The 27,829-nt window shown below is 35.4% G+C and overlaps 2 protein-coding genes across 4 annotated transcripts; both read right to left on the bottom strand.

Annotated features, from left to right (window-relative positions):
• Nucleotides 1-1,050: 1,050 nt before the first annotated feature.
• Nucleotides 1,051-3,814, bottom strand: LOC131607177 (hypothetical protein At1g04090-like). Of its 2 annotated transcripts, none has more exons than XM_058879200.1 (2): nucleotides 3,553-3,814; nucleotides 1,051-3,258 (listed from the first exon to the last, which is right to left on the bottom strand). In XM_058879200.1, the coding sequence occupies exons 1-2, from the start codon at nucleotides 3,659-3,661 to the stop codon at nucleotides 1,664-1,666; spliced, it is 1,704 nt and encodes a 567-aa protein (XP_058735183.1). In that variant the 5' UTR covers nucleotides 3,662-3,814; the 3' UTR covers nucleotides 1,051-1,663. The 2 variants fall into 2 exon arrangements, with proteins under 2 accessions (XP_058735183.1, XP_058735184.1); XM_058879201.1 differs by having other exon boundaries at nucleotides 1,051-3,255.
• Nucleotides 3,815-8,164: 4,350 nt separating this feature from the next.
• LOC131602286 (uncharacterized) lies at nucleotides 8,165-12,507 on the bottom strand. 2 transcript variants are annotated; one of them, XM_058874367.1, is made up of 8 exons: nucleotides 12,290-12,507; nucleotides 12,056-12,190; nucleotides 11,895-11,975; nucleotides 10,601-10,649; nucleotides 10,277-10,373; nucleotides 9,100-9,152; nucleotides 8,933-8,995; nucleotides 8,165-8,787 (listed from the first exon to the last, which is right to left on the bottom strand). In XM_058874367.1, the coding sequence occupies exons 2-8, from the start codon at nucleotides 12,154-12,156 to the stop codon at nucleotides 8,509-8,511; spliced, it is 723 nt and encodes a 240-aa protein (XP_058730350.1). In that variant the 5' UTR covers nucleotides 12,157-12,190; nucleotides 12,290-12,507; the 3' UTR covers nucleotides 8,165-8,508. The 2 variants fall into 2 exon arrangements, with proteins under 2 accessions (XP_058730350.1, XP_058730349.1); XM_058874366.1 differs by having other exon boundaries at nucleotides 8,169-8,787; nucleotides 12,056-12,164; nucleotides 12,290-12,504.
• Nucleotides 12,508-27,829: the final 15,322 nt, after the last annotated feature.

Raw genomic sequence — 27,829 nt, 5'->3', positions numbered from 1 at the left:
CAACTCCATATACTTGTAAGTCCACTATAATAGTGCCCCAAGAATAGTCACCAACCATGTTTAAAAATATATTTTTTTTTATAATTAGACGTCGTTTTTCAGCTTAAACAATTCATTTATTTCTTGTGTTTGAAATCACTTGTTCAATAAGTTGTATAAAGTCTAACTCAAGATATAAGATTTATCTTCTCATTGTGTTTGAAATCACTTGTTCAACAGTTGTATCAAAGTTTAACTCATGATATAAGATTTATCTTCTTAGGAGATAACATGATGACTATAAACACTTTATTTTTTTAACAAGTTAATTCTCATAAATACGCATCAACCATATAATTAGGCATCCACCATTATTTAATGGTGAAAGGTTTGACTTATAAAAAAAACTAGAATAATTTTTTTATTGAAGCTATGAAGTGTAAAACTGTATTATCAATTGTTTGTTTATTTCTACATATTGTATTAATAATAAAGTAAGGAATAAATTAGATACTTTTTGAAACTAGAAGATAAAAGTCAAATTTGATTTTAAAGTTAAGTACTTAATGATGAGTGCTTAGGAGAGTACCTTTATGTTATTTATTGTAATTCGGTCAAAGAAGTATGAGACACTCTTGAAAGGGAAGATCATCTTCACGGATAATATGATCAGACGCACCAAAATCAAGAGTCCAAAGGCCAAGGGTGATGATTGAGAGAACAAAATAGATGAATTACCAATGTGGATAACTGAAACAGTATAACCATAGTTCTAATTACTCTGACATTACCTAAGAAAATCATTGTAGTTTGTCGGAGATCCCTAAAGTATGGTTTGAATAGTGTCTAAATGATCAATTTGAGTCGCACTCACCTGGTGTGGAGACTTGTAATGCAACTTCAATGATCGTTTAATAATAAACTCGAGTCGGTTACAATACTCACACTTGGGACAGGGTTTAGAGTTGGATGACCTTTCTTGGAAGTAATTCGAATTATTTCAAAGTGATGGAGGGGCAACAAAAGGCTGAAATAAATTTTTTGCACTGATATTATAAGATGAAATACCTAAAGAATGGAATCTGTCAAACTTTTCCACTGATATTATAAGAATATATATACAAGAATAAACATAAAAAATTAGACTCCAACCTCCTACAATTACTCAAAGAATATACCTCTAATGTTAATCCTATAAACATTCCTACAATAGCTAATGCCTATCAATTGGTTAAAGATATATGATATGTTGAGATTTCCTCATCTATAAATCTATAAAAATGGAGATTACAGCTTCTATAACACATATTTAACAATATTTCTCATAATCCCACCTCAAGTTGGTGCGTCAAAATTCTAAATGCCCAATTTGTTGAGGAAATTATAGAACTGTGAGATGCTCAATGCCTTGAGCTGCTTTTGGCCTTTGCAGAATATGCAGAAGAAACTGCGCCGGCCCTTAAAACATTTCTAACACGTGTTGGGTATATGATTCTTCGACTGCGCCGGCCCTTAATACATTACTGCATTTTTCTTGTAAAGTCTCGTGGTAAATAAATTTGGATCTGCAAAACATGTTGAATGCCAAACAGAGGCAATGAGTCTAAGAATTCTCATTCGATTCAACCCAATTGTGGTGAGAGATCTGCTACTATTCCATCAGTAGTGTACAAATCATCAGATCTCACCATCTCTCATCTTGTATCCAGTTATTTTTCTCTTTAGGCCCAGTAGGACCTTCCTCGCCATACAGCTCCAACGGAAGCTTGTTAAACAAGTTTCTCATTGAAGACCGAAGCACGTGAGGAAGCGCGTTGATAATCTTATCCAATTCAGTTTTTGAATCATAAACAATTTTGGGACCCCACTGTCTCATAAACTGCAACCAATTAGGCTCAGGGACAACATTTCCAAGATATTCAGCTGCAAAAATCTCATAATGGATACTCGAATCCACGTAAAAATTACTACGAACAGCATCGTTCCTAATGCCAAGACCTAGTTTTGAAGATCCTTGGATATATGTTCCAGGACGAGGGTAACTTGCATGTCCACTTTTTGACGAGTAAACAATAGCTTTATTGCCATCAATATAATCCAAGTCACACGTGTCCACCCATTCACCGCCACTATGCTGCGAGAAGTATATACTATAGAGCTCTCCGGCGAAGTTGCATATACGAAGCGTGAAATGTTCCCAATCCCCAACATGCTCTCCAATCTTGCTCAAAGGTATACTCTTGAGTCCAATTTTCAAAGTGGCTGGCCCATTGAAGGGGCAAAATATCCACATTGCAATGTCGGTAAAAGTCCCACCAAGAGCTGGTTTTACATGAATATAAAGCTTTGCACTTTTTAAGTCCCCGCGTTTGACGAGATCCCTCCGACCATCATTTGGCAAATCTATCCAAAATTGGCCATCATTTGATCCTCCACATGGTAAATTTGAGCCGGCTGCATCGATTCCCTCTCCCGCAGACTCACCCTTTTGGTATAAAAGGGCTCCGGTGTTGAAAAACCAATCAACAGAAGAAGGCAAGTAAATTTCCTCAGGATGAAAGAAAAGAGTAGGGCCATAATGTTCAGTAAGTGCGTGAATTTGTTGCAAATTAGGCATTGATGGCAGAGCAGGATTCAGGTTCTTCAAGCATGCAACAGGGTGCTCTTCTCCATTACTCAAACCACTATTGCAGAGAAAAGTCCCAACAGAAACACCTTTCCCTAGCATGCCACGGTCACAAGGTCTTGAGCTCCATACCTGAAACGAAAACTCCGGAGTTCTAGAACTAACAGCAAATGTTACACGATAAGGTTCACATTTATCAGTTAGATCAGCACGAACACAACACATTTCATCCAACTCAGGCTTGTTCGGTTTGTTTGAAACAAAGTATCCAACAGCCTTGTAACCTTCGGGAGGTTCGGGTAGCCAAAAATAACCACATCCACTTGAAATTTCAAGACTGCCGGGCTCATTCGAACTCCAAACCAACTTAAAATCAACAGGATTCCTCAGAGGAGGTAACTTTTCCTCATTAGTTTCGGTCATGCAAGTTCGTGCTTCCTTCGCAACAAGTACAAAACCCCTTAAAGGCTTGTCACTGGTTTGACAATAGTGACCAAGGACATGGAAACTGTTAGGTATTCCCACAGGCTTGTAGAATATAACAGCTTTTTTAAAGTCTAGAATAGCACTGCTCCAAATGAAATCAAACCGTGTAACCTTGAAAACTTCAATTTCACCAAGATTCACAACTCCTGATGCAAAACCTTGTCCTGCTATGACATAAACAGAATAAGATACTATGCACATTGCACAAAAAACAAATAAATGTCACTGCTAGCAAATAACAATCCACAAAGTTGTATGTTATAGATCAAAACAATTCTCCATAACTCGTGTGTGAGTTTATCAGCTATTCCAAACCAAAAAAACAAAATTTCACTAAAACAAATTTCATATGTCACCAAAATGAAAAAATGAAACAAAAAAAATGCAAATTTCACGTTCACATGATAAAAATATCATATTTTTTCGCTGACCCAGTAATGAATTCACAGAAAAAAACTAACCTTGAGGCCATTGAGGGAGGGGTGAAGGAAGAGAAAAGATTTGAGGGTGATTTGGAAACGATTGATCAAATGAAATTGAATTCCAACAAAAGCACGTGGAGCCAAGCATCTCCACTGCTCATAGATCGCACACTTGAAACATTTATTGATCTACCGACACTTTTTCATTTGCTTTTTTTCAACAATTGTTTTCCCTCAAGGAATCTACGATGATGCTCTTCTTGTTTATGTTTGAAAAATACTAGGTTATATTATAATACTGCACAACGTTCATGCCTATGAATTTTTTTTTTCTTTTTTTCACCAATACATACTAAATATTTGGAATTTTTTTCCAAATAATCACATTTTTCAAAAATATTTCTCAAATAACCACATTTTCAAATTAATTCTATAACTAACCACTTTTTAAAAAAAAACAGGGCCTGCACGACGCATGCTTCTATGTCATGACATGTAGTGTGGCGCATGCATATTGCTAAAGTGCAATAGTCATTTTGTGTGATTACTCAATTGTTTTGGTTTTTTTATAGAAGCAACCATTCATCTCCACCACTTCACACATCTTCTTTTTTCTTTCTTAAATATGTCTTTAAGTACCCTTCTATTGTTTTCACTAATCAAAAGAGATGCTCAACTTTTTTTCCGGCAACAAAACCTGCGATGAAGATCAAACTTTGGAATACGCAGACATTCGAGCATTTTTAGAGGAGATTGATCAGTTGGTTAGACAGAGACATTCAGCACGGTGAATAGCTCAGAAGAATTGATAGACAAGTTAAGATATCCAATGAGTATGGAGTAATTCGTTCAAATGACTATGACACACTTATGATAATGCTTAGACTAGCTGATATTGTCTTGATGATTGTAATCTCGTAGTTATTATGATGTGCTTAATTATTTTATTTATTTATCGTGTTGTTTTATTTTGCGTGGTTGTGTTATGTTGTACCTGAATGTTAACTTGAATATGAAATGAAAGTATAATTTAAATTGAAATTTCATGCTTACAACAGATAAATTACATATCAAGAATGGCATAAGAATTATGTTGAGAGCTAAACCCAATATTCGAACAATTTTTCAATTGTGTCCCGGTTGACGATACGTACTGCATAATCTTATCATTTTATTTGTCGTATCCATTTCGGTTTGAATATGGGTGCTATTAGGGCGGCCCTTTTTCTTCCTTCGCATATGGTCATTGTGCCAAACAATGTTCTCTTGATAAGTAGGACAATAATCCTCCTTTGCTAATACCGAGAACGTATTGATGTACACATTTAATACATTTTCGACAATATAAACGGGGGATAAATGTCTTCTAGGATCAAGGCGAGAATGTGCACATGCCGATATGACGTGAGAGCAAGGCATACAAAAGGCTTGGAACTATCCGCAATCGCACCAAACTTTATCTAGTTCGAACCGATAGTACCCCCTTGGCCTACCCTCATTATGATCCATTCTCTCCAGTACATTGAACCAACCTTTAATACAGTCAAACACTGTAACATCATGTGTGTTACCTTTGGAAGTTTCCTCTTGAATAAATTTAATAGAGCTTTCACTAAATAATTGCCCTGATTGTAACACTGACTACCATTTTGAACCACTGGTATCAAACAATGACCCCATACTAAAATATGTTGCTCTAATCAACGCGGTTATCGGTAGGTTTCTGATGCCTTTGAAGACCGAGTCCATTGATTCCACTAGATTTGTTGTTGTGTCTCCCGATCATTGACCATTGTCAAATGCCATGGTCCACTTCTATACTAGAATGTTATCAATCCACCTTAATGCATCTGCATTTGTCAACCAGATCTCTTCGCACTAGTGCTGGAAAGATGACTCTGTTAAAGCATATGTCGCATTAATAACCTTTTTTTGAAGCGTCTTGATTTTTATCGCCCTCATGAATTTTAAGCAAAATGTCTGATGCAATTGACATGCGTCGAAGGGGGGTTCTTGCCAACCGTTATCAGGGTTATTGTAAGCACTCTCAATAGAAGGATGTTTGTCCGAAATCAAACAGAGGTTGGGTTGAGGAGCAACGTGTAAGCAGAGGTTCTTGAGAAAGAAACTCCAACCACCAGCCGTCTCACCTTCAACCAGAGTGAAAGTAATTGGAAAAATATTACTGTTGTTCTTTTGTGCCATTGCCATGAGTAAAGTTCCTTTATACTTCCCGTACAACCAGGTTCCATCAATTTGTATAATAGATTTGCAGGATGCAAAACCTTTGATGCATGGTTCATACGCCCAGAACAGTCGATGAAATATTCTATTTCCATTAACATAATTTCTATATGGTGCAAATGTCGGGAGTGTCTCCAAACTAATAACAGTTCCTAGAGCATAATACTTATGTCTGGATGCCTTATCTAGGTGTCAACCATGACCATGAGATTAACTTTGAGGTTGTTGTAGTTTGGACTTCAAAACATCAATCATCAGGTTCACTACTGTGGAGATGCACCACAGTGACCTTGTGAAACTGCATTTCGGCAAGCAACAAAATATCCCAGAACCCCCGACATGTTTAGGACAATGGCATCAATTAAGAGTCGATGACCAATGGGGTTTGGTAATTTGAGGGAGTTCTCTAGGGTACGATGGAGGCACCGACATGACCTGGTCTTAAACAAATCAATTAACAAGGAAGTTCTGAGACTAACTAGGCATTATATGTGTTGGTATACATCAATTTCTATAAATTTGTTTCTGTCTCGGGAGACATATTTGGTCGACTCGCGCAAAGAGCTTCATCATACGTCCAACAACCAACCCTATACGCCTAATAACCAATCCTACAACCGTACCAAACCCAATAACATTGTCACCCACCCAAACCTAACAATATTACACCACCACATCAACCCAATCCCAACAACCTTACACCACCACATCCACGCAAACCTGCCAACAATTCTTTCCACACACAATATGCTTTCACCACATCTTATCATAGCACCGATGACACTTATAATTCCTCTCCATCCTACCATAGCACCCAACCAATATACAGTCAAACATCACACCACTACAGCACACGTCCATCACATGTCTTTCAAACACCACAAGAATCATTACTCCGCTTTAACAACAATTCAACATCTCAATTCTATCAACCACCTTACCCACATGTAACCCAACCAACACGACCGAACTTCGACAACATGGACACCGACCTCTTTGGAAGCAACGTAAACTAGGGAGAAATGGTCGAGGAGTTGTATGATCCAACTGATGTCCCGAGAACTTAACATCAAGCACCTCTGCCTCAAGCGACTCAAAACAGATCTGAAACACCTCTGAGAAATCAAAGGTCTCAAAGGCAAATACGGGACCATTATTGTTTTACCGGTGGGCGTTTGGGTGGACGGGGATGGGGTCGGTAAAAAATATACAATCATTGTGTAATTTATTGTTTCAATTAATATTATTATAATTTTTTTTATTTCAATTTATTAACTTTTTTTATTTAAATAATTAAAAAAAACTGAGTAGCCAAATGGCTACTGTACAGTCACACAAAATGGCTATTGTACTTTAGCATATATGCATGCACCACATTGCATGGCATGATAGAGGAGCATAGTCACACAAAATGGCTATTGTACTTTAGCATATATGCATGCACCACATTGCATGGCATGATAGAGGAGCATGTGTCATGCAGTGTGGTGCTTCCTCTTTAAAATGCATGCATGTGTCACAAAGAGTGGCTACACCTCTCTGGTGAAATTTTTTTTTTTGAAAAATAGTTAGTTTGAGAATTAATTTAAAAAGAAGTTTTTTTTTTTTTTTGAAAAAATTAATTATTTGAAAAGAAATAAAATATTTGCATGGAATTACAAACAAAAAGTATTTCGTATTGACATAAACTAATTTTGATGGAAATTAATTTAAAATATAAACAGAAAATTCTCATATATTATATAGTAGAAATTTAATGTTCAAGTAAACATGTTATAAGGATCAACAACAAATATTCATTCACCCATTCTTACCGCGCACAAAAAAAATCATTCACCCATCAAAAATAAAAAAACAAATATTCATTCTCATTTACTCATAGATCAATTAAATATCTGGTTAATTGATTATTCATTTATTTAATTATTTTATTTTATTTAATTATTAATGACATTTTTTCAATAATAAATAATTAGAATTAATTTTGCCAAATGTACAATTAATACTACTTTGAATTTTAAAAACGACATTTAAAAAAATAACAAAAATTTATCAATAGAAAAAAAAAAGGAATTATTAATACTTCTATTAAACCTCAATAATCAATAGAGAAGCAGCAAAATAATTTTCCTGGATTGGTGTTTAAGAATAACTTCCATCGGCATACACTCCTTTAAATTTGTAGATTTTTATAATTATATTGATAATTTTTCCACTACCCTGCTTATTATTATAATAACTTGAAGATTAAGAAAAATAAACTACAAGAGTGCGCCTTTTTTTGGTTATGATTACCAGAATAGGAAAAGAAAAGATTAGAAAAACCTTTTCAAAAGCAACTTTATCCATCTCATGTTTCTTAAAAATTTATGCATAATTCTTGAGATACGCTTTTGGATGATATAAATGTTATATCAGAATTTTTTTATAATTTAACTTCAGAGTACAAATTAAAAGCACGTTACAGTGAGATATTCAAGCTCATGCTACCAATACAAGCATAACAACCAAGATATTCAAGCTCATGCTACCAATACAAGCATAACAACCAATGGATACTAAATAAGGACTTTGTTCTGATTTTAAGTGCTATGAAATTCTAAGCTCTAACTATCACAAGAGCAGAGCTTAAATAACACAATGGCCTCACCCCTCCTCATACCTGTTTCTCTCAGCATTTGGAGTTCATTGCGAGAAAACATCCGAGTCTATACTTAATTAACAGTTTATGGATTTAAAAATGGATAGTAATCACGAGACTTGTGCATTATTAACATTTGGCTCAGGATCATTTTCTGATGATTTAGCATCTTCAAAAGTTTCCATTTCAATGGTCACATCATCACCTGCATCAGCGTCAACCATTACTTCGTCATTGTCTGTTACCAAAGGCTCAATACCATTTTGCGCGTCATCAGATTGCTGCTCCTGCTGCTTTTCACTTGGCTTCTCTATGGCATTAGTCTCTTGTACTGATTCTTGAGGATATGGATCAGTGCAGATTGTCAATGTAGATGTAACTAACAAATTCTACAGAGAGAAAAACCATACGAAGTCAAGCAAAGTGTTTAAATAAGTTATCCACAATTCAGGTGCTACCAACCAAAAAAATGAATGATTAACCATTTACAAACAATCTTTAATTTTGTTAAATTTGTCACATTATGATGCATACCTTTTCAAGAGCTAAAGCCAGCTTGGAAAGATTTGGATAAATGTTTTTTGCGTCCAATAGAATCTGTTCAAATACAAGCTATCAGACAACAATGTTCTGTATTATCATGTTAAACTTGACGAAATTTGGAGCCAAGATATAATATTGCACAACGGATGAAAATTTACCTCACAAACCCTTTGCAACGTAAATGGTGGGCCATCAATAAAACATGTAAGTGCTGAAATTCAGAAAAGAATTTCATAGTTAATTATTAAAGATTGTACCCAAAAAAAAATTAGTACAGCAATTAATAGTAACAGCTTCAAACTACTAAAAGAATATAAGCATCAAGGTAACATGGCATATGCAACCTAAAAGGAGATCGTTATTCAAGAGATTCGTTGCAGGTGAATGATTAAGAAAGAACAGGATCTGGGCCTAGTCTAACAAAATTGGCATCCTAAAAAAGTTTAGCAGCTAAATGACTGTCACTAGGAAGTCAGTATGTGTGGGATACTCATGCCAATCACTAGGAAGTTTATGTATCAATGATACTCTTCTAAAAGTTTTGGTTTCATTAAGTGTCAGTTAATCTCCGTTCCAGACATACATGTTGGCCAACTAAAAAGTCAACTATTGAGAATTCAAATATGTTTTTAAAATAAATGTCATTATCTGTAACATAGATGTTTCTCTAAGAAAATTTTGTTACAAAATAATGTATATTCTATGTAGAGATGGCCACTTATTTTACCATAATATGACACACTGGTAGCTATGGCCAATGTTTTGAAAACCGGAAGGCGGGTCAGTCCAGTTCAACTGGGAACTGCTACAGTCAAGACTCCAAAACAAGTATCAGAGTAATTGACAAGTTGAACAGATCCAAAATTTACTACCCTTAGATGCACCAGGGGAGAGATGAGTATGAAACATTGCTCGCAAAACTTTAAAATTGATATTCACAAAATACATTTATTAGTTTTTGAAAAAGTAATTTAATAGTTTATCTCAGAATTTAGGTTGGATCTAACTCATCCCTACAAAACCGGCTTGTAAGGTGAGGATTGCCCCGACTTACAAACACAACACAGCCATATCTCTAAGCAATGTGAATCTAAATCCATCCCTTCAAACCCAACACAATGAAGGTGTTGGAGGCTGCAATGAAGGCAAGCCAAATGCCGCAATTAAGGCGACTAGGGGCGGACCTGAAGGCGGAGATTTTCCAACAGTTTTGTTCACTTACTAAAGACTAATAGAATATTAATATAATTTTCAATATTTTAAAAACAATATTAAATTCTCCCAATTGATGTCTATAAAATTGAATGATACTAAAAAAATAGTGAGATACCATACCATCATCCAATTTGTGGACCAAATCAGCGTAGGATTCTCTTAGTGAAGCATATTGCTGCTCACTTGTCATTTTTGCCTCAGGGTACTCAGACAATACCTGTACAACACAAATAAAAGATGAAAATATCACGTATTTGAAGCGGGATGCATGAACAATAATTAAAAAAATCCAATAAACTATATATGAACAACAAAAAATATGAAAAGCTACATGCTAGCATACCTCTAAGAATTAACATAATAATATGAAAAGCTACATGCTAGCATACCTCTAAGAAATAACATAATATAAAGAAGAATGCATGCTAGCATACCTCCCCATACCTGCTTCAGCTGAAATGATAGCATACTCTTGAGATTATCCCAGTCATGCCTGTTATACAAAAATTCACCACACTAGTTTTAAAAGTGCATTCCATCTCCAAGTCAACTATCTTTCAACTTAGCTACTGTAGTGAATACAATGATAGTGGCTTCTGAATAAATATTAGAAAGCAATATGCAAATACTTTCAATAAAAGCATACTTTCAAAACCTCGAGGACAGAACGGTGAGGGGACAGACAGATAACACGACAACAACATCCACTAAGACCTCATAAGCTGGGATCAGCTGAATAGATCAATCAATGCCATAAAACCCTGGCATGTATTACACCCAAAGTTACAACAAAAACAACAAGAGCAACCAAGCCTTGTCCCATTAAGTGGGGTCCGCTACATGGATCAACTTTCGCCATAATGTTCTATCCAAGACCATGCTTCTATCCAAATCGTTAATCCCGAGGTCTTTCTTAATAACTTCTCTTATAGTCTTTCTAGGTTTTCCTCTTGCTCTAGTTGTTTGACTTCTCTCCATCTAATCTACTCTCTTTACCATTAAATCTACAGGTCTTCTCTCTACATGCCCAAACCACCCGAGTTTATTTTCCTCTGTCTTCTCTACTATAGATGTTACCCCAACACTCTAATATTTTTCATTTCTAATCCTATCATGTCTAGTCTTACCACACATCCAACACAACATCCTCATCTCTGCTGAACTTACACCCAAAGATAAACCATTCATATCTAAACACCTCTTAATAACCAGTTTAACCTTTAATATTTCTTAATCTCCCTCTACCTGGATGCTTCTCTATCTAGTCAGTCCTCCTTACCAAACCCAACATCCTCTGGCAACACAAGGCAGTGAGGCTGCATCGGCACTATAACGATGTGATTCAGTGTAATTAAATACTCTGTATTCTCCATATGCATTTCAGGCTCACTAAAGCAACCAAACAAATAAATAATTGATCAATATCATCATTTCAAAGTGTTGGAAAGTCTTTAATTTCCATTTACAATTAAAAGTCCTTTAGCAAAGCAAACTTAACTGAATCTATTCAGAAAGGGCAGTATTGCTGCAACTTGAACTAAAAGGAATAAACAATAAGTGTATGAGATACAAGGATCACAAATATCATAAAATAACTAATTATCATAGTCACAGACTCCACTATAATTAGTGCAAACACATAACATAGTTTAGTCAATGGCACCAAAAGGCACGTCTACATTTCAAATTCACGCAAGGAACTATCATTATCCGTTTAAAGCACAAAAGTAACTCTCACCAGAACCTCCCGGAGGATGCAATAGCTTGTAGAACCCGAATAACTTCATCCCTTGAAACATGGCTTTTTTCTTCAGTTTCTCTAAAAAATCAACAACAGTAACAAAATTCATACCAACAGTTTCTCAAACAGAAAAACGAGCGAGTGAATTCGCAAATCACCTGTGATTTGAAAAATCAGCCACCGCATCGTTGGGTAGAATATCGGCGTCACTGGAAGAAACCGGTGCGTGCTGCAAATTATCGTGTGGTTGCGTCTCCATGAGAAGCCCTAGAACCGCGTTAAGTTAAATCAAACTAAAATAATCACATAAATGGTCAATTACCGCTTCTCGGTTGGGGAAATCGAACAGTGTAAGCATTGTACGATTAGATGTGGTGGAAGAAAATAGATACCTATATACGATGTCGTTTTGAAGATTTGAAAGTGAAGTGTTGGTGTGGCGTTAGTTGAGATTTGCGAAGGTTGTTCCGGTTTGCACTTGGCAGCCTCCGTCACAGTCAGCGGAGGAACTGCGTCGTGGTGTGTGAGTGTTTGTCCCTCTGTATGAGTTGGCTTTTTTCTTGCCGGGTTAATGGACTCCCTTTCGGGCCTATTGTCTATTTTATCCTAACACCCCTACTTTGGCATCCCACGTTTTCTCCATTTTTTCTTACCAATAGTTGAAATTAAAATACATCAATAATCATATTTTGAGAAAAAATCACAAATAATTAAATTTCATAAAAGAAAAAGTATGCACGTTGAGATAGTGCAGACACTTAATTTAAGGAGATGCGTCACTCTATTTGGCGCATGCACTGTATGCTAGTCAATTCAAATGGCGCGTGCATTAGGAGGATGCGTCATCTCAATTGGCGCATGAGTGTATCTGCATTTTTTAAAAATAAAACTACAAAACTTTCCTCACACGCAACATCCCATACATAAACTTGACATTTTCGAGTCAACTGAGTTAACGGCAATGTCAACTTAAAAAATCCTCAATGAACCTTCGATAATAACCAGCTAAACCAAGAAAATTTCAAATTTCAGTCGCAGACTTCGGAGTCTCCCATTGCAACACATCATCAATTTTAGAAGGATCCATAACAATTCCACCATTAGAAATCATGTGGGCAAGAAAACTCACTTCTTTCAACCAAATTTCATACTTTGATAGTTTTGCATACAACTTCTTCTCTTTCAACACTTGCAACACCATACTCAAATGTTCTTCATGTTCCTCTTCTGATTTTGAATATATCAAAATATCATCAATGAACACCACCACAAACTTATCCAAATATGAATGGAAAGTCCGATTCATATATTCCATAAAAACACCTAGAACATTCGACACACCGAACGACATCACAGTATATTCATAATGGTCATACCTTGTTCAGAAAGCCGTCTTCGGAATATCATTTGGTTTAACTCGAATCTGATGATAACCCGACCTCAAATCAATCTTACTAAAAACATTAGCACCCACCAACGAATCCATCAAATCATCAATCCTAAGGAGTGGATACTTATTTTTGATAGTCACTTTATTCAACTGCATGTAGTCCACGCACAACCTCATACTTTCGTCTTTATTTTTAACTAGCAACACAGGTGTACCCCCACGGAGAAACACTTTGTTGAACAACTTCTCGAGTATATCTTCCAATTGCTTCTTCAATTCATTCAACTCGGAAGCCGACATTATATAAGAAGCCATCGATATTGGACTCGTACCTGGCACCAATTCTATAAAAAACTCAACTTCACGTTCCAGAGGTAAATCACTTATATCATCCGGAAACACCTCTGGAAACTCACAAACAACCGGAAGTTCCACATTTGTAGCTTCACGGTTACTTTGTAACGATGTAAACATTGTAAACATCACGACTTCATCTCCAAGGCATTCATTCAGTTGCTTAGCAGTCAACAACACCAGTTCTCCATTATCACCAAGCTTGGGGAACCTCAACGTCTTATTAAAACAATTAATATGAACATAGTTGAACTCCAACCAGTTCATACCAAGAATCACATCGATTTGGTGCAAGGGTACACACACCAAATCCATCATAAAACTCTGATCAAAGATAGTCAAAGGGCATCCTTTACAAACAAAAGTAGTAGCAACAGAACCGCTAGCAGGAGTATTTATTACCATACTACCATCCATAGAAGACAGTTGCAATTCCAACATAGTAGCACAATCAAGCGAAATAAATGAATGAGTAGAATGAGTATCAATAATAACAACCAATTCCACATTGTTAATAAAACAAGTAGCTCGAATCAAGTTGTCCTTCTTGGAGTCTTCAGCCCCACTCAAAGCAAACACTTTACCATTAGTCTTGGAAGCCTCATCATCCTTCTTTGGCTTCTGACACTGGGTAATGATATGACCGTGTTCACCAAAATTAAAATAAGTCAGACCATCGTCTTTAAAGTCAATAACACGATGACCGGTCTTGCCACATCTGTAACATCTCAACACTCTGTTCTCGCACCCATTGGAACGACGACCTTGCTCACCATACCTATAACCCCGGACAGAAGCAGGAGCTCCTCCCCCACTTGTCTTCTTTCAATCGGAAACCTTCTGTTTCCCTTTCTCAGCTGGAGAGTCATAAGGCTTCTTACAATCAGGACGCAATTTTCCTCTCTTCTCGTTCAGACTCTTGTATTGAGTCGAATGAGCAATATTGTCTTATTCATAAATCTAACAGGTGTTCACCAACTCTACAAACCTACGGATCAGCTGATATCCAATGGCCCATTTGATCTCTGGACGCAGCCCACTCTCAAACTTGATACACTTTGAAAATTCAATCGTCTCCTCGCTATATTATGGATAGAACTTGTCAAGCTCCACAAACCTAGCAGCATACTCAGTAACGATTGAATTCCCTTGTTTCAGCGCAAGGAATTCCATCTCTTTCTTTCTCTGAACATCTTCGGGAAAGTACTTCCTCAAGAACTCCCTCGTGAACACAAATCAAGTAATCACCTCGCCAACAGCGCCCAATCTCTGACGAGTGCTAACCCACCAGTCATCAGCTTCAATAGCTAGCATACGAGTACCATAACGCACCTTCTCTGCAACAAAACAATCCATCACTCGGAAGATCCTATTGATCTCCTTAAGCCACTCTTGTGCTCCATTAGGATCATACTTACCCCTGAAGGTAGGTGGATTCTCCCTCTAGAACGTACTCAAGCTACACAACTCATCAATCATTCTAGCATTATGATGATTCTGCATGGCCTGAGCAACAACCTCCAAAGCAGCAACAATTACAACATCATTCCTTCCATCCATACTCTGTTCACACAAAAAATTAGCATCAAGGTTAGAAATACCTACCGACAGTAATCCAACTGTCACATTACAGACTCAATAACCTGGCCGGACGTACCGACCTGCTCTGATGCCACTAATGTAACACCCTTCTAACCCACAAGGAATATTCGCAATATAATATGAATTACATCAAATAAAAATCACTAACAAGGGCGTCACATCGTCATATAAACTTCACAAACAATAGTTCTGCTCTGTAACGCAGGTTCTGAACATTTATTTAAAAACTAAATTTCATTTAACATAGCAACACACAAACACATTATCTCGCAGCGGAATTCACAACTTAAACATCTTTAGAAAGATATTCATAAATCATCAAATAAACCTGACGGTTTATGAGTTATAACTCAAAGCATCAATATTAAAATGTAATTCAAACTCAAATAATCAAAGTGAACATAATAGTTCAAAAACATAACGACACCATCCCTGATATTGTGTATCAGAGCAAAACTCCCTTCAAACTAAACAACTGTAAGAGGACGCCATGAAGCTATCCTCAAACTTCAACTGACTACTCCTGATCACCTACGCGTTACCCACGTGGAGGCAACATTTAAATAGAAAGGGTGAAAATTTCATAATCATTATGTAAGACATAAGGAACAGATATAGTAGTGTCATACAAACAACCAATCACACATATACCAATACGACATATCCACCATATACGCATACTTACTCACGCCTGTACATCATCACCTATTCACCACATCATCTCACAATTCAATCATAATTATCACTTAAATATTTCACATCACAAATAATTGAATATCATCAATTCACACAATGTCGCAACAATGCAATGCAACAACAATAGACCCATGCATGTGGTATTGATTCATCACTGATGACTCAGTCATCGTCCTCTAAAGATCCCCACCATAGGATCGATTCTCACTAGGAACTGGAGCTCAACACTAAATACACTCAATCTACACAATAGGATTAAGGCCAACACTGGACCAAGGTCCTACAACGTCACTGGACTATCGTCCTACAAATATGTTATGAATGAATGATGCTCAACATTACAAAATCAACGACCACGACTAGTTAAAATGGCACCATCATTCATGTATTCATCAAAGTCATGTCATCATTAAAACACACAACCTCATAAGCAACTTGTTCCACATAACACAAATATATCAATTAATCATGTAATTAATCAACACAACAACATTCACCAAAGTCAAGTATAGAAACACAAGAATTCATAAATATAAGTTACCATATTTTGAAATCGTTTTTCATAAACATAAATTTTCATATTTGGGGACTGCGCTAAGCACGCCTATATCGCGCTAAGCTAGCTCTCTACTGTAATTTGATTCTTTTTATTTTTAAGAGCGAGCTCCACCGCGCTAAGCGGGCTCTGCTATTCTGTAGAAAATTCTTGTGCGACCTGCATAATACCAGACCCAAACCTTTGCCCAAAAACTGATTTTAATCAATAATTTTATGCGATTTAAGGTTTATTATCCTAGTTCTAACATGGATTAATCATTCTAATCACAAAAACGCACATGTTCATCGTACCTCCATCAATCTTCACCAAACCATATACCTTCAAATACTTAACAATGGTGGATTCAAGTCTAAATTATGTTATTAATCACCAATACATCAATCAACAGTATCATACATCATATTAATCATGCAATCCAAACAATTCATCATAGTATTTCATCAATATCATTAAATTCATCGTAAAATCCCCAAACCCAAACCAACATACAATTATCAATCCCTTAAGGCAAACATAATAATTAGGAAAATCCCCCTTACCTTAGATTATTATCTTGATTGATTCCTTTCCCGAATTATACGACCGTTCTTCTTCTCCTCTCTTGCCCTAGAACTCTCTTCTTTTGTCGTTTTCTCTAAAATTCTACGACTAATGAAATTCTCTCCCTTTTTCTCTTTTTACCTAGTTAGCCTTAGGACCCTTATTATGAACTTCCTAATATGCCCTTACTAACTTCTCCTCATTTTACCTATTTATTTTATTTAATTAATTAACAATGTTAATTAGAAATTATATTATTATTCTAACTAATATCTTAATTCAACTACCCCCCCACACACACACACACATCAAATTAAACATCACACGTTACACATTATCATATATAACTCACTGTAATTCATATAATCACATCAAAACATCAAATAATCAATTAAATAATTAAATCTAATTATCGGAGTGTTACAATGTACACGTTGTTATACCCCAAAATTTGCCCACATCTTTTTTCAAGAAAACTCCAATCTGAAAATTAAGAGTCTCATATAATTATGGATTATTTCAACAAATATCCTAACATATGAAACACTTAGTTTTTAGAATTTTTCTTATACAGTAATTTGGCTTGCAGTTGAATTTATTCTTACGCAAACGCCAAATACTGTTTAATACTTCACACATGCTATTTATTTATTTACAGATAAATAGTACTGACACAATTGGTACAGAGTTAAATCTTTTTGCAGGCGCAGAATCAGGAAACTCAGACTGTACTGGTAACAAGTAGATTATTATTATCTTTTGTTTCCCACTAATTTTGGTACTATATTCCATTATTTTCAAAAATCTTTTCAAATCTCTTTTTCAAAATCAAATCCTAACTTTATTCTCTACATCTCTCTTTTTCCCAACACTATCATACACCTTCTTTCAAATCTTATTTCCACTCAAATTTTCCTTTTGTACGGAATCACATCATTCCCCAACGTCTCTATCCTTCTTTCCATTCTATAAATACCTCCCATTTTCTTCCATAAAATCTCACATCAAATTCTAATTCATCTCTCAAATTTCCACTTCATAATCCATCCTTTCTTCTTTCCCGACAAAATGGCGAAGCGGTGGGAAACGTGTTTTCTTATGGTCATCACCATTGCTACGGTGATCATGTCTTTCTTCTGTCTACATAGCCCGGAACACTGTGGACCTGGGATGCTTATGCTCCCAATCATCTACATGTTACTATTTGTAGCATGGGTTATCAATCGTCATTCTTAAAATTTGCCGTATTTCTTATTTCTTAAATGTACCGTTTATTCGTCGTACTGTTCAATATAGTATGTAATATTTGTACTGTCAGTATTAAATGTTGTACTATTTGTCATAATATTGCTTAATTACTCAGATAATATTTTATGTGTTTTCTGCCAGTCAAATATTCATTTTTCTGTGCATTAAATGATTTTCAGGGTTATTATCGGTAATTTTGCCCGCATACAGTAAATATTAGTTATTTATTATGTCTGTGTTTTTAACAAGTCATGTAAATAACTTTCATTTTTCACATAAAACAAAAACAACAAAAAAAGAAAATTAACCTTGACTGTTGATTTTTCACTCTAACTGCTACGTCAATATCTGAACAGTCAGTTGACGGCCAAACTGCTGGCAGTACAATTCTCAGTGTTTTGTACCATCAATCAAATCAATCTTTCACAATTCAAAATTCCAAGATTTTTGTTCTAGAAGTCTTCTGAATATCACGCGATTAGCAGAGACTCAAACACTGCACAAAAATCAGGTACGCTTAACTGTCTCCTACATAAACAGTCCCTGACTAGGGTTTTCTTGTTTTTACAGGAGAAACAAGTTTTTGAGAGCTCAAATGGATTTCATACACATCCATATATCTCAAAGTACCATCATACAAATTTTCAAACTTCAATTCACTCAGACGCACCGTCAGCAGCTCAAACAGTCAACATACGACCCGTTTGACCAAAAAAGTCAACAGACAGTCAAAAATGAAATTTTTTGTCAAAGTCCATATTTTGTCAAAGGATTCATCATTTGATCATTGGATGATCATAATTCATCAAGGAAAGATCAAAAATCAACAAAACCCTAAGATTCAAAATTAGGGTTTTTGCCTGAAAAGTCAACTCAACTTTGACTGATCATAACTCTCTCATCCTTCATCCAAAAAATTCAAACCAAAGCTCATTTTGAAGGAAATTCAATTATCTTTCAAATGCCATTGATCCCATGGTCATTGCATTCACCATTTGAAAAATATGATCAAAGACATTACAGGTCATTTTCAAATTCAACAAAAAGACACTTTTTTCAAAAGGACACACAAGGAGCATCAAAAATCATTTTGACATGAGACCAAAGACATTGGTTAGAGGACTCTTTGAGGTATCCAAAAAGTGCAAGATCTCCTTCATATGACAAAAATTGAGGGATTTACACCTTGTTGAAGTTGGCTAAATTTTGGGAAAATGCATGAAATCAACATTGCTCAAAAATGTATTTTTTCCAAATGGGGCCAAGTTTTCATGGTTCAAACATCTTTGCCATGTTATTATGGGCCTCCCACGACCAAGACAAGGCCCACACCTTTTTTTATCCATTTTTGGCATAATTTTATCTTATTTTAAGATTAAATTAAAAGGAAAATGAATGGATAAAGAGTAGCTTACAAATCAAGCATGACTCACCCAAGGAATCTTCATCTTTCTGCAGAGAATTGAAGAGCAAGGCAAGTGCATTGAAGGCAAGAGGACTTGGTCAATAATTCAAAGCTTTTTTAATATAAAAAATGCAAGAATTCCACAAAGGCAACTAGATGCTTCTTAGCTTCAATTCTAAGCACTCAATGCTTATAAATAGGCTAGCATGCTTCAGTAACAAGGGGGACACAAATCAGAAACAAAGCCTTGCTCATAATACACTTGTAACCACTTGAAAAATTTCAAAGAAAATTCAAATTCGAGTTTTTAATTTCAGTCAATTTCAATACAAACTAAGCATTCAAACATCATCTCTGAGCTTCACTGAAGCTATTCCAATCAATTGCAAGTCTTAAACCTCACTGAATCGAGCTATACAGGTCATAGTTTGTTCAAAATAAAACTAACTTATATCTCATAATCCATGCATATTTAGCAAGATGTAGACATATATTTGTGTTTGGTTTGAGGTCCTAATCGTTTCTGGAAACTTAATTGAAGTTTGGAGGCTTGTACGAAGGATCACCATTTTAGGGTTCGAACCTTTAAATTTGGGGTTTTACGACCCATGCAAAATTATGAACTCTAAATAGTATCATTGAACTCGCATGAACAAGACGAATTAAATGGTGGCATCGCGCCAAATTTATGTTGTTGTTTGCTTGTATTCGATATTTCCAACAGGTGTAAAAGGTCAGAGTTTCTACACCACCTGCAAATGAAAGGTGTAAAAACTCTATCCTGAAGAAGAAGATGATGCGTGGCGTCCTCTGATTGGATGGAGGGCGCGCGCGTGTTTTTTTTAATTAATTTTGGATTCAGTGTTTTGCAGGTACGTCACGTGCCATGGTCCCTCACCATCTGGGCCTTCTGATCCACTTGCCAGCTCATCCAACGCGCCAGACAAAGCAGTCCATACCATGCACTCTCCAGCCTAACACACCTGATCAGTATCCTTTTATTTTTTATTTCTATTTTTATTTCTTTGCAAAATTAATTAAAAATAGTTTTAAAAATTCAAAAAATACACAAAAAATATTTTTAGACTTCTAAAATAATATATTATTTTCTGAAATAAAAATATTTTATTTTTCTTCAAAATTTCAATATTTTGCATAATTAATTAGTATATATTTATATATTGGCTTTTTAATTATTCTAACCAATCAAAAAATCATAAAAAAAATTGTTCTTTATATAAAATATTGTTTATATATTATAAACTAATTTTGTACATATTTTGAATAATTTTCTCTTTAAGTTTTAATTATTTATATAATTATTTGTATAATTATGTTTTAATTAACTTAAATCAATTTCAAATCCATTCCAAAAATTCCAAAAAAAATTAGTTTTGTTTTAAAATTAATTGACAAACATTTTGTACATATTTTAAACTTAATTTCTAGGTTTAAATTTATAGACATCTTTTTTCTTCATTTTAATTAAACTTAAATGTATAGGATGTTAAATTCATGTAAATAGGCTAGTTTACATTTCCTGCACAATCGATGTAATAGCGTAGATTTACTTTCTGCACTTTACATTTCCGCATTTTAATTTCCAGCAAATATAAACTGCGTGTATGTCAAAGATAAAATTGGACCGTTAGATCACTAACTTCAAAGATAAAATATCTGAATACAAACACAATCACACTTGCACCTTTTAAGGTAATCCCTTCTCATTCTTTTCAAAATCAAAGTCAAAATTCTACTGTTTCGAGTACAAAATCGAACCTTGCGTTTATATCCGGTGAAAGGATAGATTTTTAAAGGAAATAGGATAAAGACCTTACAACTCAGGGTAGACCTTCTAGTTTGCTTGCTCAAATCAAAACAAACAAAATTCTCATACACTGTTGTTTTTCAAAACAAAACTTTCCAAAAAGACAATATTTTGTATACATCCAAACACGGATCATTACAAAGTTAACGTTCTTTTCAAAACATCTTTCGAAAGATAAACAAGCATTTTGTATACATCCACACACGGATCATTACAAAATTCAATTTACAAAGGTATTTGAAACCACATATGAGCAATTTCAGAGCAATTGAAAAGTCATCGAAAAACAAGTGAGCTAAGCAAACTTAAGAGCCCATGGATAACCATGGATACAAAGGGTGCTAACACCTTCCCTTTGTATAACCTACCCCCTTACCCAGAATTTCTTAAAGGTCTTTTTTCTGTTTCTTTTATAAACCTTTCCTTAATTGGATAAAATAAAAGGTCGGTGGCGACTCTGTGAATTTTCAAAAATGCGAAAGCATTAAGCGATAAAAAAGAGTCAGTTCACGTATCTCTACAGAACAGAGGTATGGCCCGGGATTGAAAAACGGAGGTCCACACACGTCCTCTAGTAGGATGATACATTCACCTATTGGAAGATGGAAAATGTGTGTTGCTTGTCTCCACCTTTCCCATAATGCGAGTATGAATTTCATATCAATGGTGTAGTTTGATATTTTAATAATGTGTCTGAAACCCGCATGTTCTAGACATGGCACAATCAACGGGACGGGAGCGATATAAGTGTGTGAGCGGAGCCAAAATATCGATACATCCTAAATAAAAATACATATATAAATGAATAAATAAATAAAGTATGTATAAAAATATTTATAAAGAGTGTATAAATGTATAAAACTTACAAATGCGACAATATTTTCAATTGTTCCTCGATGCTCATCGCTCGTGGTTAGGAAAGACATATAATTAAAAAAGTGTTGCAGAGAGTGTAACAGAGAGTTGTAGTAGAGAGTTGATGATGAAAATGAACCGATTCAAATACGTATTTAGAGTCGAAATAGAATAAATGAGGTGGTTGGCAGTGCTTGTGAATGTCAGCCATGTAACACCTATATACCAAGTCAAGTGGCGCATGCATTAGAAAATGCACCTATGCGCCAGTTCAAGTGGAAAGGACCAGGAAGAGTGGCAGCCTAGTGTGCAGGCTACGTGGCACGACTATGGGCATGCATGTTGTGCAGACTAGGTGGAATGGCAAGTGGGGATGCGCCATTCAAAATGGCGCATGGGAACCTTTTTTAAAGCATGCACCATTCCACTTGGCGTGCATGTATACTTACAATTTTGTCTGATACGTTTAATCTCCGACTATTTATACCCGACTAATTTTGACTTAAACACACAACTCTATACTCCAACGACAATTTAAGCACAATACAACCTCTGATCCACAATACGTTATCAATGCCCACATCAATGGTGAGACGTACCAATGTGATGTATCCGGTTTTTTGTTTCGAAACACCGGTAATACCCGCTTTTGTTTAAACAGAAAAGCCAATTTTTTGTATTTCAAAAAGCGACTAGAGGTCAAACTTGAACGAGGTCCGGTTTCACAAATCTTCTACCAGCATCCTTTATATTTTGGCACGAACCAAATAAAATATTATCAGGTAAAGGTTCAAGATGACGAAGATATTCAGAATATGTTTTGTAATCATGAATATTTTGGGTACAACCCTGTTGAGTTATACATTTTGCTACAAAAATCTCAGTTGTCACAAGAAATTGAGTCACTGGTTATTAATCCCATTGATGATGAACAAGATGGAGTCGATGTCGTTGACAAAGAAGAACAACCAGAGCTAGAAGTAGATCACATGGTGAGCGATGATTCTGAAGAGGACGATCAAGGTCCAATACCTCCATTGCATGCGTACACACCACTTGTGCACATGAAAAACATTAGTTTCGACAAAGATGAACCATCAAGAGATATATTTTACAACCGCTATAAGCAGCCAGATGAATAGTTAAAAGAGGGAGACAAATTTCGCTCAAAAGACGACTGTGTGCGAGCTATTAAAAAGTTCCACATGGTGAACTATGTTGATTTAAAAGTAGACCGAACAAATACGGAGAGGTACAAAATTAAGTTTGCGAACGAGGAGTGTATGTTTAGGTTGACGGCATCATACAGGTTGAGAAGTGATTCTTGGGTGATCGACTTTATTTCTCGATAACACGCTTGGGTTACCACTAATCAGACACAAGATCATCGTAAACTAAGTTATGATCTTATATGTCAAGAAATATTACCTCTCGTAAGCAATGATCTGTCATTGAAGGCAAGTATCATAATCTCCCACATCACCTATGTATATAATTATACTCCCTCATACATAAAGGCATGGTTAGCAAAGACCAAGGCGATTGAAAAAAGTATACCGAAGCTGGGAGGAATCATACAAAGAACTTTTACGCTACTTGCATGCACTTCGCTCATATGCTCCCGAAACTATTTCTATTATGGAAACATTGACGGCGTATGCCCCAGACGGTACTTGTGTCAACATAAATGTGATATTCCGTTGGTTATTCTAGGCGTTTCAACCTTCCATCAGAGGGTTTGCATTCTGCCAACCTATTATTCAAATAAATGAGACATGGTTGTACAGGAAATTTAAAGGGACGTTACTGATGGCAGTCACATAAGATGGGGACAGTAACATTTTCCCAATTGCCTTTGCTCTAGTGGAAGGAGAGAACGTTGGTGGTTGGAATTTCTTTCTCAAGAATCTCCAAACACATATTGCTCCACAATCTAGTCTCTGTTTAATTTCCGAAAAACATGCTTCTATTGAGAGTGCATACAATAATCCTGCTAATGGCTGGTACGACCCTCCTTCTACTCATGTCTATTGTATTAGACATATTGCACAAAATTTCATACGGGAGATAAAATACCGAGATCTTCGGAAAACTCTTGTGAACGTGGGGTATGCATTAACTCAACCATCATTCAAACACTATCGAAGCGATATCAGATTGTCAAATCCTGATGCGAGGAGGTGGGTTGATAATTTTCCAGTGGAGAAATGGGTGAGGTCATATGACAATGGACAATGATGGGGCCACATAACCATAAATCTTGTTGAATCAATGAACGGTGTCTTCAAAGGCATACGAAACCTCCTTGTAACCGCTTTGGTAAAATTAACCTATTTTAGGATGGTTTCGTTGTTTGCAAAAAGATGTGAAAAGTGGAGTATAATGTTACAATCATGACAATTGTGGAGTGAAAGGTGCACGAAATTTATGATGGAAGAAAGTGCCAAAGCTAACACCCATAATGTTACCAGATTTGATCATCATAACCACAAGTTCATTGTTAAAGAGACGATTGACCATAATAAGGGGCTACCAAGACAAGAGTATAGAGTTCTACTGCCATCTCGTTGGTGCGATTATAGAAAGTTTCAAGACTTTTGTATGACATGCTCCCATGCAATTGCGGCATGTGTGTATGCTCATCAAGATGCATTATCCCTTTTTATCTCCCGCTTACAAGGCCGAGACCTTGCTCAACATATACAACAATGGCTTTCCAGTGGTAGCAAAAGAGGATTATTCGCCTGTGTATGAAAGGGAAATTGTTTGGCACATTGACCAAATGCAAAGAAAGAAAAAGGTCGTCCCAAAAGCAAGTGTATTATAACTAAAATGGATACGGCTGACAAGCTAGAAAGAAAGTGTAGTATATGTCGTCAGGTCAGACATAAGCGAAGAGATTGTCCCAATCGTACTACAAGCTCAACACATAAAAGTCTTATGCACACTATGTAATTTATTTATAAATTCGAACAAAGCTTTTTTTCATTAAGCATCTTAGTTACAAAAAATCGATCTCTTTTTAACACGTCATAAAACTAGTTAGCACAAATAAATATCTAAGAAATTACAATTGTCAAAACAATTTTATCTGTTCCATGCATCATCACCATAACGTCGCTGTCATTTTTTACATCATCCCACCAACATTGAGGTTTTCCAGTCGCAAGTGAGGTAGCTGTTCTTTGTCTCTGAATTCTTCTATAATGACTTTGCCATCTTGGATTTTCTCGTCTAACCAACGGATCAAAGACCTCTTAAGATGGTCCATCGAGTGGATGTTCTAAAATTTCATTTTAATCGGGGTTTGATAGCCGAAAAAATAACATAGCCATCTTTGAAATTTATTTCACATGTCATGAAGACAAAAATTTGAGTGAAACAAAGTAGATGTGTGAAAAATGGTGAAGGAATGGACAATTATTTATAGAAAAGTCAAATACACCCATGCGCCTGTTGAGATGGCACGTCCTCCTAATGCATGCATGCGTCATTTGAGTTGGCTTTCATGTAGTGCATGTGCCAAATGGACTGGCGCATCCTCCTTAAATTAAGTGCATGTGTCATCTCAACAGGCGTGCACACTTTTTTTATTTCTAAAATCTGGTTATTTATGTAACTTTTTGCATAACATGGTTATTGATGTATTTTAATTTTAATAGTTGGTTATTGGTAAAAAAAATCCATTTTTCCATAATGACAAAATATTTCTCACATTGTTTATTTTCGAAAAATCCACATTAATTAAAAAAAGTTCTCCCTATAAAACTGATTAGAACAAAAAAAAACTGTAGTTATTTTCTATAATTTGGTACAAATTTTTTTGCAAGAGGGGGATTTTATGCTTTTTTACTGGAATTTTAAAAATCCGATATGAGTTTTTCGGATTTTTTTTTTAAATATCCAGAATTTCCTTGAAGTTTTAGTGGATTTTTGAGAAAAATCCAGAAATTTCTTGATGTTTTACCGGATTTCTTAGAAAAATCCGATAAGCGTATGAATTTGACCGAATTTTTTGGAAAATCCAGAATTCTCTGTATTCTAGTTGTTCTTACCAGATATTTTAAAAAGTTCGGGAAACGTTGAAAAGTACATATCAGTATGCTTCATTTGTGCGATTCATATCATTTGCAGATTTTACTAAGTTTTTCACCACTAACGCGAATTGTTTTACATACATGTTTAATTTTTAACTTGTTAAAAAAATAATAGCCTTGTGATACATTGATGATTAATTCTCTATATGTTGTAAATGATAGATATTTCCCTCCCAAGCTGAAGTTTTGGCATGGGCACAGTCCTTTGGTAAACAACATGGAATTATTGTTGTTATTAATCGTTATGATACCTCAAATGTGATAAGAGGGGGGAAATATAAATTGATTATGAGTTGTGAGAGAGGAGGAAATTACAAGTAGAATAATGTGATTGAAGGAAATTATAGTATGAAAGTGAAATGTCCATTTATTTTGAGATATGTGCCAAGTGGAAGCAGTTGAAAGGTTACGGTTAGGTGTGGGTTTCACAATTACTAGTTATGGACTTAGATGGTTGTGACGTATTAGGCCATTTAAAATATAATGAAAGAAAGTTTGTGAACGACATGACCAAATGCAATACAACTCCTAGATACACAGTTGTTGTTTTGAAAGATAGAGATCCAAAAAACCCAATGAGTGTTACCCATGTGTACATGGCAAGGTATACATAAAAGAAGAGCAAGAGAGGTTCATTGACTAAAAGGCAACATCTTTTGAGTCTTATTCATGACGATAAATACATGTATTGGACCAGAAAAATGGACTCTTTCAATGTTGTTATTGATATCTTTTGGATGCATCTTGAGTCAGTGAAGTTGTTGAACATGTTTCATCTTGTGTTGATTTTTGATTTCACATACAAAATACAAAGGTACTGCATGCTCTAATTTCTTCTATTTTTATTTATTTGATACTGGGTTTGAAGTTATTGATTATTTATTATACATACAAAATAAACAGGTACCAAATACCACTACTCGAGATTGTTGGTGTTACATCCACGAAGTTGACATTTTTGGTCGGATTTGACTATATGAAAAAAAAGGAGGAAAACTTTGCATGGGCATTAGAGAAGCTAAAAGAGTTGTGTGTTTTAGGTTACGGACCGTAAACTGGCATTGATGAATGTTGTGGAAGTTGTGTTTCCAAATATCAACTTATTTGTTGTGTATGTTTCATATTTTAAAAAATATTAGTATGAAGTGTAAGGAGTATGTCGAATCACATAGGCATGAGCATGTTATAGATCTATGGAACAACATCATATATTAAAATACGGAGTCTGAGTTTTTGGTACACTTGAAGCATTTCGAAGTTGTATGTGTGGATATTCCAAAATTTGTTCAGTATGTTCATGAAAATTAGTTAACACCATATAAATTAAAGAAGGATTTGATACTTCTTAGAATAAGAGA

This window comes from Vicia villosa, linkage group LG5, assembly GCF_029867415.1.
Source record: "Vicia villosa cultivar HV-30 ecotype Madison, WI linkage group LG5, Vvil1.0, whole genome shotgun sequence".
NCBI classification, from domain to species: Eukaryota; Viridiplantae; Streptophyta; class Magnoliopsida; order Fabales; family Fabaceae; genus Vicia; species Vicia villosa.
This window is presented reverse-complemented; position numbering and strand designations above follow the sequence as displayed.